At 34.4% G+C, this 18,274-nt stretch overlaps 1 protein-coding gene across 1 annotated transcript in view; it reads left to right on the top strand.

The window, feature by feature from the left end:
- The window catches only part of LOC150078150 (uncharacterized), a 71,879-nt gene that overhangs the window by 38,301 nt on the left and 15,304 nt on the right, over positions 1 to 18,274 (top strand). Inside the window, exons 4-6 of the mRNA XM_090385073.1 lie at positions 9,430 to 9,564; positions 12,990 to 13,151; positions 15,994 to 16,152. Of these exons, the coding sequence (XP_090241199.1) occupies positions 9,430 to 9,564; positions 12,990 to 13,151; positions 15,994 to 16,152 (456 nt within the window). The remainder of the gene's footprint in view (positions 1 to 9,429; positions 9,565 to 12,989; positions 13,152 to 15,993; positions 16,153 to 18,274) is intronic.

Raw genomic sequence — 18,274 nt, 5'->3', positions numbered from 1 at the left:
ATACAGGAACCAGTAGAGACAAAGAGGTGATTATTCCAATTGTATAAGGCAGTGGTTAGGCCACATCTGGAATACTGCATACATATTTGGAAACCTCATTTTAGGAAGTATATAGATTTATAGGAAAGGGCACAGAGACAAGCAACAAGGTTAGTTGTTGACACAACAGGATATTCTTAACAAGAAAGACTGGGATTCTGTAAATTGCAGTCTCTGGAAACTAGTTTGCATGGTGGCCTGATTGAAGTGAATAATGCATTAAAAGAGTTAGGTAAATTAAATGCTGATGGCATCTTTACTCCTCATACGAAACATACAAGGGGGCATATATTTAAATTAGAAAAGGATGGTTGCAGAATATGTGCAGGGAAATTTGCATACAGCCAAAGAGAAGGTTTTTTTTTTTTTTTCCCTTTCTGGTGGTGCTGTATAAGTTGTTTCCTTGCTTCATATTACCAGTACTAATGCTAATATGAGTTCCTATTTGGTATTCTTGTCTGGTAAAAATATTTAACTACAACTACTTTTGAGCTTTAAGTGGGGGGGAGAGTCCTCCTGTTAGACATTTTAGAGGATAAACTAAATTATAGCCATTAAAAAATTATGGTAATTGTTATGCACTCCTACAGAAAAAGAGATAAGCAAGCATGCTTACATTTTATTAAGAAAATTAGCATAGTTATTTGGGTGTTCATGATATTTTAATGTAAAATTGTTTCCTAATATGCAAAGTTATATATAAGTGTGTTATACAGTAGGTTAGGCTACAGACCCCCACCGAAAAGTGGAACATAGCCTTTTTTTCACTTGCGAATGTGTATAAAAGCCTAACAACATGTTTACACTATCATATATTAAGTGCGCAACAAAGCTTGGCCTAAAAAAACTATACAAAAGTAAAATGAATATACAGTACACACATTGCTCATGTTATTATTTTCACCCTTAGCTTATAGTGACTGATGAATGTAAATTTGATTAATGAATATATTGTATGAAGGAGATGGCACATTTTCATCTCATCAATGAATCTTATTCGTTTTGACAATGGAACTTGGTTGAAGCTCTTGAAGGGATTTGTGTTCAAGGATAGCTGTTTCTGTCGAAGGTTGCGATGGCACTTTCTTAAAGTAGGAAAACAGTGAACTTTGTCTCATGAATTTCCATCTCCTTTCCCTTAGAATTTCTTTATAGCGTTCAGTATCGTCTAGAAATCTTGCATTCACTTTAGAACTTCTTTCGAAATTTGGATCAATCCTCTAAAAAGCTGCCATCCCCGTTTCTATACAGTTGATAGCATCTTCCAATTCTTCGTTACCTAGTTTCCAAGCATTGAAATTTGCTGTCATTTGTGGTAATATTACCCTTTTATGTACTTGACTAACCTTGTTCTTCTCTACACCCTTTCCAATAGATCCATATCCTTCCTAAAATGAGGCTTCCAGATCTGTATACAGTACTCAAGATGTATCCTAATCATTGCCTTAGACAGTGGAATAATCAACTACTTGTCCATGATGGCAAAATTCTTGTATATTACTGACAAAACACCATGAGCTGCCCTAGCAGCCTCACTGCACTGTTCAAAGAACTTCATGTAAGATTGTACAATTAGCCGTAGGTCTGTTTTGTTCTCCACCACCTTGAGTGTAGTACCACTCAGTTGGTATGTTATTCTAAGATTACTGCTTTTCCCATTTTTTTTTTTTTTTTTTTTTTTTGCAGTAGTACACCTTCATTTCTGTCTTAAACCACTCTGCTAACCTTTGTATTAATCAGAAAACTTAGACAATAAGCTTGGTTGTCTTCGTCAGTATCATTAATAAATATTGAAAACAGTTAAGGATCCAGCACTGAACCCTTAGTGCAATGGTTTTCAACCTTTTTTTTAATAACAGCACCCCTAAGTATTTTATTTTATTTTATTTTGCGGCACCCCTACTCAGTCTACTCAATTTTCTGCCTGTTAGATCTGATTCTCTCTCTGTATGTATATATATATATATATATTATATAATAGTTATTACAATAATATAATTATAAAAATTATATTTCATAATACAAATTACACACACACACACACACACACACACACACACACACACACACACACACACACACACACACACACACACACACACACACACACACACACACACAGTGTGTCAACCTCTATATAAAGAATAAAATAAAAAATTTTATTCTTTATATAGAGGTACTAAGTAAACATCAATTATAAATCACCACAAAATTAAAAAGATACTGTACACCGTTTTATAATGAAATAAACATAAATAAAAAAAATAATACGTTTAAGTAACTTAAACCTAAATTACTTGGCACCCCTGGAATGTTGTTGCGGCACCCTGGTTGAAAACCACTGCCTTAGTGACTCCACTAATATTTGTCCAGTAAGAGCAGTGCCCATTAATAACAACCCTCTGTCTTCTACTCAACCACCCATTTTTCTATAGCAGTAGCTTGCACTTTATGCCACAGTGCTCCAATTTGTATAGCAGTCTTTTATGTGCAACATTATCAAAGGATTTATTGAAATCCAAGTATATGATATCAAGATTATTTTTTGCATCCAGTTTCTTTGTTACTGCATCCTAGAATCCAATCAAATTGGGCAGATAAGATCTCCCATTAACAAATCCATACTCTGATTGCAGTATAACTGCATTCCTGTCAAGTTGATCCTAAAGTAGTTCTTTAACCAGACTCCATTATTTTTCCTGGAACAGAAGTTAAACTTACAGGTCTGTAGTTACTCACTTCATCCACTGATTACCCTTTATGAATAGGAGAAACATTTTTGGATTTCCAATCCAAAAGTGTTTGATTTGATTGTAGACTAGTTTGTACTTATTATAGGTTTCTATTTCCCCTGATTATAATCATCTCATGCATTTTTCTTCTCTGCCACTTGTCATTAATTCATCTGATATCCATTTAGGTCTAAACCTTGAACAGTATCTCTTAGTTGGTATAAAAAAGTTAGTAGCCTCCATGATTATTTCCCTGAATGTTTCCCATTAAGAATTTGCAGTTGGTAACATCATCAGTTGTTTCTCTAAAAAAGCATTTAAAACTTATTAAGACCATTGCAGTCACTTTTATGAAAGAAAAATTCCTTCCCCTTCCCTTGATAGTAGTTATATCTATATATAAGTAAATCCCACATCAGTATATTATGATCACTGCCACTTAGTGGTACCTTTCTCTGGAGATTCCTAATGCATGAAGAGTCACTGCTGATAATCAGATTAAGGGTATAGCTTTCATTTGTTGCCTCTCTAACATGCTTGTGTAGGAATCAGTCAACCAATAAATCTAGAAAAGGTCTACTGCCATGTGAGCAACCAATCCACAAGTTCCAGTCAATGTCTGGAAATTTAAAATCCTGCAGTGTTATTTAACTGTCTAAATTACAATTAAATATTTAGATTATAATAATAAAATTCTTTCTCATAAGAACATTTTTTTATATATTCCACATTCTTATAGATTCTGTTTAATCTTATAGATTAAACAGAATCTGTAAGAATGTGGAATATATATAAAGCCAAATTAATTGTAAATTAATGCAATTATTATTAATTTACTTGGTGTTAATTTACTTAGTATCAAATTATTTATTTAAAAAATTTACTGTAATTATTTAGCTATAATTTTTTTAAAATTAAACACAAAATATGATTTGGGTTAATGGTTTTATGCAGTTTCTGCTATAACTGGCAACAAAATAGCGGGAGTGCTGTGGCTCGGGGGAGAACTGAAAATGTGCAACTTGTGAAATGTTTGCAGACCTTTCTAGAACAGGACATGATCCAGCCAAGGGGGATGTGTGTGTGTGTGTGTGTGTGTGTGTGTGTGTGTGTGTGTGTGTGTGTGTGTGTGTGTGTGTGTGTGTGTGTGTGTGTGTGTGTGTGTGTTACATGCAGGGAATATGAAGAAATTAGATGCCAACTCAGTGTTGTGATGGGCGTTTATGAGAGTTTGAAGAGTAGGGTAGATGCACTCAAAGGAATTAAAATGGGGAGCCCATCAAACTCTCAGCTATCCAGCTCAACAACAGAGCTCACACTTGTCCATCAGACAACACAGCAGCAATCTCCAAGGCAGACTGCGCTGGTCTCACAAGATGTGGTTATTGTCAGGGAAAAAGGAAATGTGTTGTGCAAGAAGAATAGGTGGAATTGGACCAGGGTGTCTGCCAGGGGGAAAAAGTAGATGTTGTAGAGCAGATATCATCTTTTAAGGGCACAAAAGGTGACATTGTTGTACACCTTGGCACTAATGATATTAAGAGTAGGATCTGAGGACTTACATAAAAAGTACAGGGAAATGTTGGGAAAAAAGTCGCGAGTTAGGATTGAATTTGAAAGTGTCTGCAATTCTGCCCAGACACGATAGGAGGGAGCATAATGTTGAGAGCCCACGTCAATCAATTTGGCCCTGGAGAGATTGTTCATGGATTATGGGGTAGAATTTTTCTCAGTGTGGTCTGTGCTTGTTAACAGGAGAGACTGCTTCTACGGGGATGGTACACACTTAAATAGAAGGGATGCAAGAATATTTGCTGATGCTATTGAGGCAGTGATAGGTGGGTTGGAAAACTGCTAGCTTGTGGGGGGGGAATCACAGACTAATAGCTTAATTAGAGCCACAGCCAGAGATGAAAATGATTCTTACACTGCTACTATTGGTACCTGCAACAGCTTGGAAAGCACGGTGTCTGTGACTTCAGGCCCTGCTATGGGCCATCATGGAACCAATAAATATGTGAACTGTAAATATGTGAACAATAAATATGTGAACTGTATGTGAACTGTAAGAGTAAGAACGTGTGCATTTATAATTGCATGTACACTAATGCTAGGAGTTGTAAATAAATTGGATAAATTTGAAGTATGGATTAAGTTATCAAATGCAGATGTAGGAATAGCAAAAACATGATATTACCCAGACATAAGTGATGCTAAATTTGAAAATGGGAAGTACAATGTATACAGGAAGGACAGATAGGATAGGAGAGCATATTAAATCTAAGGAAGTGCATCCAGTTGACATGAGTGACGAGTGTGCTGTTGAGTCAGGTTGGTGTAATATAAGCACTGGGAAAGCAAAACTGAGAGTAGTAGTGTGTTATAGGCCTAATCGCTGTGATGAGTATACCAAAGAGCTATACAGAGAAATAGAGTGGGCCAGGAAATCAGAATGTCTCATACTGGGGAATTTTAACTTTCTAGATGTTGACTGAAATATGTGGGTTGGTCACTCACACACTAACAAAACATTTGTAGATTTCTTGGATGACTATTTTCTACAGCAGCAGCAGCATGTTAGAGAGTCAACAAGAAGAAGCAGTATTCTTGATCTGGTTATCAGCAGTGATCCTTCATGCATTCAGAATCTGCAGGTAAAAGACCCACTGCATTGCATCGAACTCAGTGTACTAAAGTGGAATTTAATTAAAGACATAACTATTGTCAAGAGTAAAGGGGAAAGGCTTTTGCTTTTGTAAGGGTGCTGCAGTGGTCTCGGACAGCTTTTAAATTTTGTGCAGTGGGACCAGCTGATGTTATTATCGACAGCAAATTCTAAATGGGGAGTATTCAGGAATGTAATCAAAGAAGCTGTTAGACTTTTCATACCAATGAAGAAATACTGTTCAAGGCTTAAACCTAAATGGATGCCATCTGAACTATTGAGACACGTGGCAGAGAAGAAAAATGCATGGGATTCATATAAATTATCAGATGATATAAAAGCCTATGACAGATATAAATTAGTCTATAATCAAATCACAAAGGAGGTTAGGCAAACTAAGGCAGATTATGAGACGTCTCCAGTGTTTTCCCCAGGACCTATCGAATGAGCACACCGCCCAGTGAATTTAACTGACGGCCCGGCTAAATTTAAGTGATTCTCGTGGTACCATATATGGTACTGCTCACTGATCTCGACCAACATTAATTCGAACATACTATGTGATTGAGGTCAATGCGACAGGGGCATATAATGTTAAATTATGCAATTAATTTTTGCTCTAGATCGCTTAAGTCACATTTATAAATAAAAAAAAAAATTTATAATTTTCGAAGTATTACACTTCCCCCACCTTGCTACTTCATAATGCCACCCGGATGGCAAAATTTTCTGGGGAGAACACTGGTCTCTGGCAAAGAATGCAAAGAAAAACAACAAAGGCTTCTCTATATTTATAGGTTGAATTACATTGGGCCACTTGATATCTATGGGTTAACTGTTGATGAACCTGCTCAGGTTGCAGACAAATTGAATAGGTATTTTGCATCTACATTCACATGAGGAATTCTTTAGGGAAGAGGATGCCAGAAGTTTATCAATAAACTTCTGGCATCCGGTTTGTGATAACTGAAAGGAAAGTGGAGGAGAAATTGTTGAGGATGACATAAAAAAGAAATCTGGGATGGATGGAATCTATCCAGTTATAGAAAAGCAACAAAAGAGGTAAGCAAACCCTTAGCCATAATTATGAGAGCATCCTTGGATTCAGGGAAGGTCTCTATCGACTGGAGATGTGTGAATATATCCCTAATTCATAAAGGGAGATCAAAAGGCGACATGAAAAGCCGTTTTAGCTTACTGTCCATTCCAGGGAACATAATGGAATCATTGCTTAAAGAAGTAATGCAGGACTATTTGAACAGGCATGCATTTATACTGTAATCACAGCATGGATTTATTAAGGGGTAGTCTTGTCTAACCAATCTGAGAGGTTACTCTGATGCAGTGACCAAGGAACTGGATGCAAAAATTAATGTTGACATCATATACTTGGATTTCAGGAAGTCTTTTGATACAATTGCACATAAAAGACTGCTGTACAACTGGAGCAATGTAGCATTAAGGGAAAATTACTGCTATGGATAAAGGGATGGTTAACTGGAAAAAGACAGAGTAATTATCAGTGGGCACTGCTCTTTGTGGACTAATGTTGTTAGTGGAGTTTCCCAGGGTTCAGTGCTGGGCCTGTTGTTGTTTGGAATATTTATCATTGATATTGATGAAGGTATATCAGGCTTAATGTCTAAGTTTTCAGATGATACAGAGGTTGGCAGGGTGAGCTACTGCAACAAGATCTAGGAAAATTGGGTTGATGGGCTGAGAAATGGAAGTTGAAGCTTAACATTTACAAATGCAAAGTATTGAATATGGGTAGCAGTAAACTCAAAGTAACTTATCAACTGTGTGTAGTATTACACTCAGGTAGTGGAGAATGAATAAAAGCTAGGAGTAATTGTGCAGTCAGACATTAAATTCTCTATGCAGTGCAGACATGCATGCTGTCAGGACAGCTCATGGGGTTTTGTCAATGATATACAGAAACTTTGCTAGCAGGGATAAGAGGCGATTATCGCTTTGTATAAAACCATGGTTAGGCTGCATCTTGAGTACTGTATACAGCTCTGGAGGCCTCACTTTAGGGAGGATGTAGATCTGCTGAAATTGGTGCAGAGAAGGGTTACCAGACTGGTGTAGGGAACAGAAGGGTGTTCTTACCTAGAAAGGCTTCAATTCTGTAAATTGCAGCATCTCGAGACTAGTTACCTGCGAGGTGATCTGATTGAGGTGTGTAAACCTTAAATGGATTTTGTAATCTGAATGTTAATGGCATTCTTCCAATTGCTGAGACTACACACATGAGAGAGCATAAATTCAAGTTAGGATGCAGCGATTCAACGATGGTTACAGGATAGATGTGCAGAAGTTGGCCTTTGGCAAGCAGATGGTTGATTTTTGGAGCAAGTTTCCATCTGTTGTTGTGGAAGTGGATGGGTTGAATAAATAGGAAGAACTAGACAAATTCTTGGTGGTTATGGATGGGTGAACTGTGTAGGTTTTTCTTTCTTGCATCATTTGCCATTACTACTACTACTACAGATTCATTTTCCAACTGTTTGATTGCACTATCTTTTGTCAGGTACTCTCATGTCCATGTGGATTTAAGTGAGTTTGCCAAATGGACTGCAGAATCTCTCTCTCTCTTTCTTTCACACACACACACACACACACACACACACACACACACACACACACACACACACACACACACACACACACACACACACACACACATTTTGCCATTACTTTATTTACATTTAAACTATTATATTTAAAGATTTATACATTTAAATTATTATTAGCAGTTTTTTTTCAAATTGCATTTTGAAATGCTTCAAATGCATTCTGCAAATAAACTTCATGTCACTTTGGTAATACATATCCAGAAGCTGTTTATGCCTTGCACTTCTGAAAGTACAAGTTGCATATAACATTATTCATGTAATAGTAGTAATGCATACACACATTTATATTAAAGAGTTTTTAAACATACTGGCAGTCAGTAAATTATAAGATCCAGTTTATCAATTTAGTTGCTGGTTAAATTTAATGCTTTCATAAAAATTGAATTCAACAAATCAAATACTAGAACACGCTGTCAGATTCTAATTTGCAGAGCTTGGTATGTGTTGCAGCACTAAAGATGACTTCCAGTATAAAAACAGCTAGTTGACAAAAGCAGCTACAAGCTTCATGCTAACCACTACTTTATTGGATGATATTACACAAGATATATAGGCTACATATATTATCATCAGCCAGGTAAGGAAACTGTTTCCACTAATGATAATGTTGGCTTAGGCATAGCAATATATTTTAAATCAAAAATCATAATAACCAATTGTAGTTTCTTAATTAATACTTGTTGAGGATACTTCTTTAAATGAATATTCTCAACTGGAAATAGTACATTATATTAATGTGTGTTTTAAAAAAAATGTTAAGAAAATGGTTCATGTCAATTTGTGGTAAGAAACAAGGATGTTAATATTCAAAAGAGAGAATGTAACTTGCAAGATTCAGTAATTTGTTTCAATCTTTTGAATTTGATATTTATTGAAACAAGTTTTGATTGAAGCTGGTAAATAAGCTTGCAGATTCAAATTTTTGGTTCCACCTTTTCTCTTAAAAAAAAAAAGAAAAAAAAAAAAGTGTGTTGGGTGTTCAAGAGAATATCATAATTACCAAGGTTTACAGCCACTAATTGCAGTATAAGATGAAAAATCATAAATGCTATTTTCCACTACTCTTAATCCTCATATAACTTTTGTTAAAATAACTTTGTGTTTTTTTTTTTGTTTAATTTGGACATTAAAGTTTATTTTTTATTAATATTGTGCTACTTTTATTACATATCATTAATAAATTTTTAAATTGTATAAAATACTAAACTATTTAAATGTTGCACTCATAATTTATAAGTCAGCATTGTGTATTTTATTATATAATGGATTATTGTAGTCCAATGAATTTTTCTGTTGCTGTATGCCTTCCGCCATTAGCAGATTGCATGATAATTATTATTTTATTGTTTAGCTGTCACACAGTAATGATGCAATTCAGAAACATAGGCAGACCATAGAAACTCAACAGAGAGAACTTTATACTAAACAGCTAAAGAATGAAACTATGACTGTATGTCAGAAAGAAGCTTCATTAAAGCAACTTAAGGTATGTAAAGTCTGAAATGAGAATAGCACATTTTAACAGTAAAATATGGAATTTGCTTCAATCTGAAATGAAGTATCAAATTCTTTTACTATGAAGTTGCAGATATATTTCTATTGATCTTTATTTTTTAAAATTATTTCTGAAAACAATGTATGTATAAAGTGGAATATATTATTACTTGAAAATATATTCAGTGAAATGGTTTTTCCAACAAGCTGAATTTCACAAAGCAAAATTATATTTGCATCATCATTATAGCCTGAATAGGAAAAAAATTAAAATAAATTATTACAGTAGAACTGAAATTTACAATTAAAAGCAACATAGTGTCTTTTATTTTACAATTTTATTACATAGACATAAAAGATTAATTAAATGATAGAAGGCAGAGTGATTATAAATTACTATTACCTTGAGTGGATTACCTATCAGACACCACAAGTGGAGTCCCTTGTTGCATCTGATAATGTATTTGTTAATGAGTTTAATGAAGGCATAACAGACTCAATGTCAAAATTTGAGGATGGTACAAAGGTTGGAAGAGTGGTAAATGGTAGTGACCAAGGTATGCTTATTTAAGAAGACCTAGATAAATTTAGTTGGACTGAAAAATGGTGGTTAAATTACAGTGCTGCTAAATGTATGGTACTGTGTGAAGTTTTCTCACAACAGTACAGACAAGCTAGTAGAACAGTACATGTTTTATCTGTTATGTACAAGAATTTGCTAGATAGGACAAAGAGGTAATTGTTCCACTAAATAAAGCTTTGGTTAGGTCAGACCTTGAGTAATGTATACAGATTTGGAGACTCCATTTAACAAGAATGTGGATCAATCTGCCTGAAAAGGTGCAGTGAGGAGCAACAAGATTAGTTATTGACAAAGAAATATTGAGAGAGAGAGAGAGAGAGAGAGAGACCATGTCAGTTTTGGGTTGCTGTTTTGATATTTGATGTCTGCTTGGGTACTAGATCAAAGTATTTATGTTAGCATATATTAGAGGTCATGTGCTTATATTAAGGAAGGAAGGATAGCTGTATACTGAAGAATTTTTTCCTTTTTTTTTTTTTTTTAAATGATAAGGAAAAGGAGCTTAGTTTTAAATGTAGAGAGTAACTGTAGATTGATTGTCTGGAAATTCTTTCATTTAGACTGATATACCACTAGAACAGTTACTACCTGAACTTGTTGAGCCATGAACAGTTTAATTAATACCCCCCCTTAATTCACTGAAGAAGCACAAGGAGAGGTGGGACTTATGAAACTTGTATTATATTTAATTCAATTAATTCATCTTTGGACAAATACATCCAGTCTGATGTTGGATGTCTACAAGGTGTGCTGTGTTTAGAAATCACAGTGCAGTGCAGTTAAACACTGGTAAATATTTTTACATTAATTACATTGGAACAATTGACTTTGTTACAGTTTATTGACAAAATAAAATTAAATACAGTGCAATCTTGATAGAACACAGGTGTCAGGTGATGGCTTTAATACCTGCATGTATTATTCAGCTATAGTGCACTTTGCATTATTGCTGGAAAAATTTTTTACTATTTTTTCCCAGTTTTTTTTTAATAAATGCACTTTACTTAGTAAATAAATACTTTATTTACTAATGTTTTATGGGTATATAGACTAAAAGGTAAATTATTAAATGTCACATCATTACTTCTGTTTCTTCCTCACTTGGGTAATGCAGAGCTAGTAGGTAATGCTTCACAACTGCCATAAAGTACATTACAAGCAGCCTTTGCTTGTTCTGAAAATGCTGCTAATTCGATGCTGTTATTATTAGTGATCTTGTCTTTTTCCAATAAATTTTGTCCAGCAGTTTCCAATTGTTGTTGAGCTTACTTTCTCCCCTGCTAATCCAATATTGTATGCAACGTCTTTCATGTTAATATTTTCAGAAATTCTAGAACTTGAATTTCTGAGTTCATGACACCAGCAAGTAGTTCACCATGATAGTAGGCTTTGAAGGCTATTAGTGCAGTTGTGTTCCTTGGTAGAAATGCGACTTTGATCTTGCCATCTTTGGATTTCAGAACATCAGCCAAAGGAGGAGCTGGGCAGTGATCCAACAGTAACAGAGCCTTTTCTTCAAGTTTTTTTGAAAGAAAGTGACATCTCACCAATGTACAAAATCACTTTAAAACCATGAAGCAAAAATATCATTTGTCATCAAAGCATTGGAGCTATTTTTATAAATCACAGGTTAGATTTCATGTTGATGTGCTTAAAACACCGGCGACTTCAACTTTTATCAATGCACAATGGCTTTAGCTTGTGATTTCATGATGATAACATGTTATCATCTCCACTAAGTATCTTATGAAATTTAAGTGCTTTCAAAATTACCCCATTTATCGGTACTCCTTCATTACGCTTCTGTAGAAGCTATTTGTATAAGCATTGGTCCACATCACTATTTTTGGTTTAGTTTTCTTTTTGGAGGACTACTTTATCTTCTATGGAGTCTACAAATGAATGCAATTTTTCTTCCTCTTTCACTGAATCGTGGGTTGTTCTTTCCGGAATTCCACACTTATGAAATATACTGCACTTTGTTTCACTACTCTTAACTCTTTTGATAAACTTTTTAACTTTTCTTCAGTTGTGTAATTTTTTTCTTTTGGTGGCCATTGTTTCAGTCTTATGATTTACTAATTTTGCTGTGTATTTATTTCTGATACACTAGGATTTACTGTGTTTTGAGAAAACTAAATCAAAACCAAACTATTCAGCCTATCATGGTGCCAAAGTGAAGTCTCATGATTTCTCCATAAATCGCTTGTCAGTTCATGTATATTTTTGTCTAGTTTAGTCCTTAGCAGCTTTTGCTATCCCAAGTATAACTTCTGGTTGAAGAAAGAATGTCATGTGCTGTTGTTTACAAAAGTTTACTTTTTAAGTAATGTAATGCAGTTTACAAATGGTAGCCATATTTCCCTCCAGAGGTAGCTGTTTGTAATTAGTGTTCCACTGATATATTCTTTTATTACATCTCTAGCTGAGGGGGGAAACTGGATGTCTGCAGTAATTAATCTCTGACGAGTCTTGTTGTTGTTTACAAAAATTACTGTACAACTGAATACATTGAACTGAATATACAGCTAATTTCCGCTTTTGGAAATAGGGTAGTAGGATGTACAGTAGACATGAGTATATACCGTATTCACTTTTTCTAGTTTCCAGTATGAAATTGCTAGTTCTTTGAACACACTACTTTTTTTCATAATTCATTTTGGAGGACATGATCATATGTGCAATATATCTGAAACTGTGGTACGAAGAGGCACATTATATCAAGATTGCACTGTATTTCTGCATTTTCAACAAATGAAATACTGGTGACCTTCATTCATGAAGAAGAACAGTCTTATGGTTTTGGAAAAAATGAAAGATATTTATTTTTTCAGGATGAACTTCAACAGGTGCATGAAAAACTGCGTAGGTCTGAGCAGACTACAGAGCATGAAAGGTTGCTGAGAACGAGATTAAATGAAGATAATGCTATGTTAATTAAGAGGAATTCGACTCTTGAGGCAGAGTTGGCTGAAGTGAAAAGCTCGTTAATTGATGTAAGATGTGGTTATTTTAATTACTGATTAATAACATAAATTAATAACAATATTTTATAATTTAATTGAAAATTTATTTTTGAAATTCATACATTATCTAACAAGTTAGATAAAGTGTGCATTTCTTTAAATTTCAGCCATATTCAATTATCAAATAAAGCACTTCAGGAGTTTAAAAACTCTTACACTGTACCACTCAGGAAGTAGTTACTAACACTTCACCATATGATGTTCATAGGATAATTAGCCATAATGTGGAAGATACTTAACATGAAAATTGGTAAAAACGTTCATAAGAATATTTTAAGTGCCTTTAAATTTTGAAAATGATTGGAACTGCTGTTCCAAATTTATAAAAATGTTTCTGTGCAAGAGAAGCTGGCAGAGGTGCTGTGGAATCAAAACTGGTGCAAAAACCTCTTCAGAGACCAACAGAATGTAACATTAAAATTTGGTATTGATTAGAGATGTTTCCATTTTTAGTATTGCCTGAATATAATCTCATTTAAATATAACTTTGGGGTAGTGGGGAACTGGATTGGCAGTGAATCTGAATTGAGGCTAAAGCCTTCCCAGAGATCACCAGAACTGAAACTTTGGTGTTGATAACATCTAGACATCAAAAACATTTCATTTATACACTCTGATATTATTGTTATTAAGGCCATGTTATTAAGTACACTTATCCTTTGCACAAAATGGAGCACATCTTCAGTAACCACATCACATTTTCATACCATGCAACCCTGATGGGGCTTATACATATAATTGTCTAAGATGTATCAAGATTGGTCTGGTTACCAAATAATGTTTAGCCAGTGGCGATCCTGTGGCCACAAACAGCTCATTGATGCAAGTGGCCTACAGAGACTAACAAGACTTGTGCCAAGTAATATGAAGTTCTCTGAGCAGTGTAAACGGGCTGCAAGAGTAGCTCATGGTGTATTGTCAATGATATATAGGTATTTTTCTAGCAGGGATAAGGAGGTGATTATTCCCTTGTATAAGGCAATGGTCAGGCCACACCTTGAGTACTGTATACAGGTCTGGAGGCCTCATTTCAACAAGGATGTAGAGCTGCTGGAACGAGTACAGAGAAGGGCAACAAGATTAGTGAATGGAACAAAGGGGTGCTCTTATGAAGAAAGGCTTAAGTTTTGCAAATTCAATGTGTCTGGAGACTAGGCACCAGCGAGGTGATCTGATAGAGGTGTATAAAGCCTTGAATGGTTTAAGCATGCTTAATGCTGATGGGATTCTTCCTCTTGCTCAGAATAATCACCTGAGAGGGCATAAATTCAAATTGAGGAAAGACAGATATAGGATAGACGTGTGGAAATTTGCCTTTAGCCAGTGGGTGGTTGGTTGGTGGAACAGACTTCCATCCCTTGTCGTGGAAGTTGATAGCCTAAATAAGTTTAAGGCTCAGCTGGACAGGTATTTCGAACGAACAGAGGGGTGAAGTGGAAGTGTTTTTTTTTTTTTTGGCTGATGCTGCATAAGCTTGCTTTCTTGCATCAAATGCCTCTACTAATGCTAATAGAAGACTACAGTCAGTGATATAACACAAATACAACAATAATAACCAAGGAGGTATTTAAAAACATACAGCTTTGTTGTACCTTGTTGTAGATGGGGTATTGCAGCTCACTACCAAACTGGGTTCCCTCTGTCAGCAAAAAACAAGAAGGGACAAGTGAGCCATGTCCTGTCAAGACGTAGCACACGCTTCTTGATTAGACAGGGGTTCGAGCCCGTCACCACCAAATACAGAGGATGCGGAAAGGTTAAGGGAATGACCACCGCATATTTCCAGAGCAATATGGCCTTAGTTACTAATGCTCCTAAAAAAACAAACAGTCCTGTCAAGATTCATTAGTCAGATAGACAAAATCATCAGGATGTAAGAATCACTAATGCCATTACGTCAGATAAATTTAACATGTACAGAATTGATTAGAATTTGACTAGGGTAGAAAGAAGTTCAATAAAATATGATTCAGTAGTCTTTGGCTTCTGACTTATTTTATTAATATGGCCTTAGTTACTAATGCTCCTAAAAAAACAAACAGTCCTGTCAAGATTCATTAGTCAGATAGACAAAATCATCAGGATGTAAGAATCACTAATGCCATTACGTCAGATAAATTTAACATGTACAGAATTGATTAGAATTTGACTAGGGTAGAAAGAAGTTCAATAAAATATGATTCAGTAGTCTTTGGCTTCTGACTTATTTTATTAATATGGCCTTAGTTACTAATGCTCCTAAAAAAACAAACAGTCCTGTCAAGATTCATTAGTCAGATAGACAAAATCATCAGGATGTAAGAATCACTAATGCCATTACGTCAGATAAATTTAACATGTACAGAATTGATTAGAATTTGACTAGGGTAGAAAGAAGTTCAATAAAATATGATTCAGTAGTCTTTGGCTTCTGACTTATTTTATTGTAATACTGCTTAATTATTTTTCAAGTTATTTTACAATATATTAAATATTTTCTCTTTTATTAACAAATATCCCTTAGCAGCTGAAGTGACTTACAACTGAGTTTAACAGTGATGCAATATTAAAACTTAATCAGCATTAAAGGATTGAGTGAGAAACTAAATAAGTTTTCACTACAAGCTAACTTGTTAGAGTTTGATAGTTATATTCTAATAATCTTAGTAATTCTATACAAAGAAACTTTATTATGCTAAGCTGTTATTGAGCTTTCATTTTATTGCAACTGAAAATTTGACAGCTTAGCATAATAAAGTTACAACCATTGTTTTATTATTTATAACTTTGTAAGCAGTTATAAATAATAAAACTCATTGAGATCACCATACAGGAACAAGAGCTGAGAGCATCACTCGAAGTTTTGCATTCCAAATTCACAGAAGATGTCTCAGAAACCAGAAGTCAAATTGTACAGTTACAGACAGAAGTTGAAAGCTTACGTGATTCTTTGAAATTGGAAAAGGAAAGGAACGCACAGTTGCTGATTCAGGCATGTTATTTTTACAATATATTATACAGGATATTTATTTATGAAATAATTTCCTTGAGTATTACTATATATATATATATATAGTAATTAATGTAATAATAATGCTGTAATTAATGACATTTATTGATGCCATGTTGAACACATGCATACACAAAAGACATTTACTGTACCAACAAGGAAATTGGATGAATACTGTGGAATTTACAAAGCAATGTACCAAGAAATGTTCACGTTACAAGTACTTTCATAATACCTACTTTTTTACATGCTTCATTATTCATAGCTTATAATGCAATTATTGTGTACGGAAGTTTCTCTTTATATATTTTTGTCGGTTAACAACACTAAAAATAAAATAACTTTATAGCAACAATTTTTTTTGTATCCTTGCTAATTGCAAACACCATTTTTTAAAAAAAATTATGCAGCAGCAACTAGAGAAATTTTATTAAAAATATTTCTAGTCATACCTTTTCTATTTATTGTGAAAATAAAATATCTTATTATAAATATTATTACTTTAATTTTTTTTCTTTTCATTTTAGCTAGTTGTTTTTGGTAAACACTGCACATCATGTTTAGAAATAACTTTGTAGTAAAGAGTTTTAGCAACAATTTTTTTTTCAGTCAAGACACATCTAAGCACTATATAGACTATTAGTTATTTTTGTGACCATTTTTACAGAAATGTGGAAATTTTATTTTTACAATAAAAAAAATTAACTGCACTTCATTTTTAGAAAAGTAACATAGCAGTGCTTATGAAATTTAGTTTTTCCTCTTACTGTAATTGCATTTATAAAAATTATTTACCACAAAAAATAAAATAAAGTCAATAAGAACCATATGTATTTTAGCCTAAAATAACTTAAATTGCAATTCTGCTTTTTTGCCAAATCCTGTTAGGCTTAACTCTCCTCTTCAGTGCACTAATCATTTTGAAAACATTAATGTTTGAATGTGCTAGTTAACCATTGTTCACTTGATGACAGCTGCTCCTGAAATACATTTTCTGCTACCTAACTTCCTTTCATGTCTCTGAAAGGTACTGAAAGTACCTTTCAGAGTACTGAAATTGAATACTGCATTTTTGGTACAATTGGGATACTTCAAACATGCCAAGTGACTATTCAAGAATTAATGAATCTTAGCACAATTGGGATACTTCAAACATGCCAAGTGACTATTCAAGAATTAATGAATCTTAACAACTTCAACTCCCAACAACTGCTTCTTTGTGGAGCAGATGACCAATCTTTGATGCATAGATAGCTACTGGTATCACCTTAAACAAATCAGTTAACAATTTGAACAAATTTAATACAGGCAACCCTCGTATAACACGGTAATTCTACAACACGGTTTCGCTCTAACACGATTGATAAATTGGGCGCCTCTGTAGCCAGGTGGGAAGGAGCAGCAGTGCATAGCACACGCTTCTTGATTAGACCGGGGTTCGAGCCCGTCACCACCAAATACGGAGGATGCAGAAAGGTCAGGGAATGACCACCGCATATTCCCGGAGCAATATGGCCTTAGTTGCTAATGCTCCTAAAAACCAAATAACATAACATGATTGATAAATTGTGGCAATCCTCGCACAACACGGTACTTATATAACACGGTTAGAGAATTGCGGGGAAACCTCACGTAACACGGTGTTTTTGAGCTTTCGTGCTGGGAAAACCCTGCTATTATGTTGGATGCACATTTCCATTCGTTTTTGTGAATCCCCGCTGTTGACTTGCTGTCATTATCGCCTTCATGGTATTTATCTAAAGCATATTTCTGGAGGTCACTATCATAAAACTGTAAAAACAATTAGCAGTTTCCAGTTTATTGGGCTTTTCTGTTAGTTTAATCAATTATAAATGGGTAGTAAACTCGATCTTATTGCATTTACGATAGTTCCGATAGCTGGAATTCTGGGTTTTCACTTTATTATGGTGAAATATGTTTCTGTGAAATATTCAGTCATATAAAACACACAAATAAATTTTCAGAAACTCATTACTCCGTATCTCACTTGAGCATATTGAGTTTGTTGCAACTTGTACGTGCTGTGTTCTTTGTTATTTATTAAAGTGGGAAAATCTAGATTTCAAAGTTTTATTACTATTGG

This window comes from Mastigoproctus giganteus, chromosome 11 (genome assembly GCF_048544385.1).
Source record: "Mastigoproctus giganteus isolate SK-2022 chromosome 11, ASM4854438v1, whole genome shotgun sequence".
Lineage (NCBI taxonomy): Eukaryota > Metazoa > Arthropoda > Arachnida > Uropygi > Thelyphonidae > Mastigoproctus > Mastigoproctus giganteus.
The sequence above is the reverse complement of the archived record's forward strand: the minus strand, read 5'-3'. Positions and strand labels throughout refer to the sequence as shown.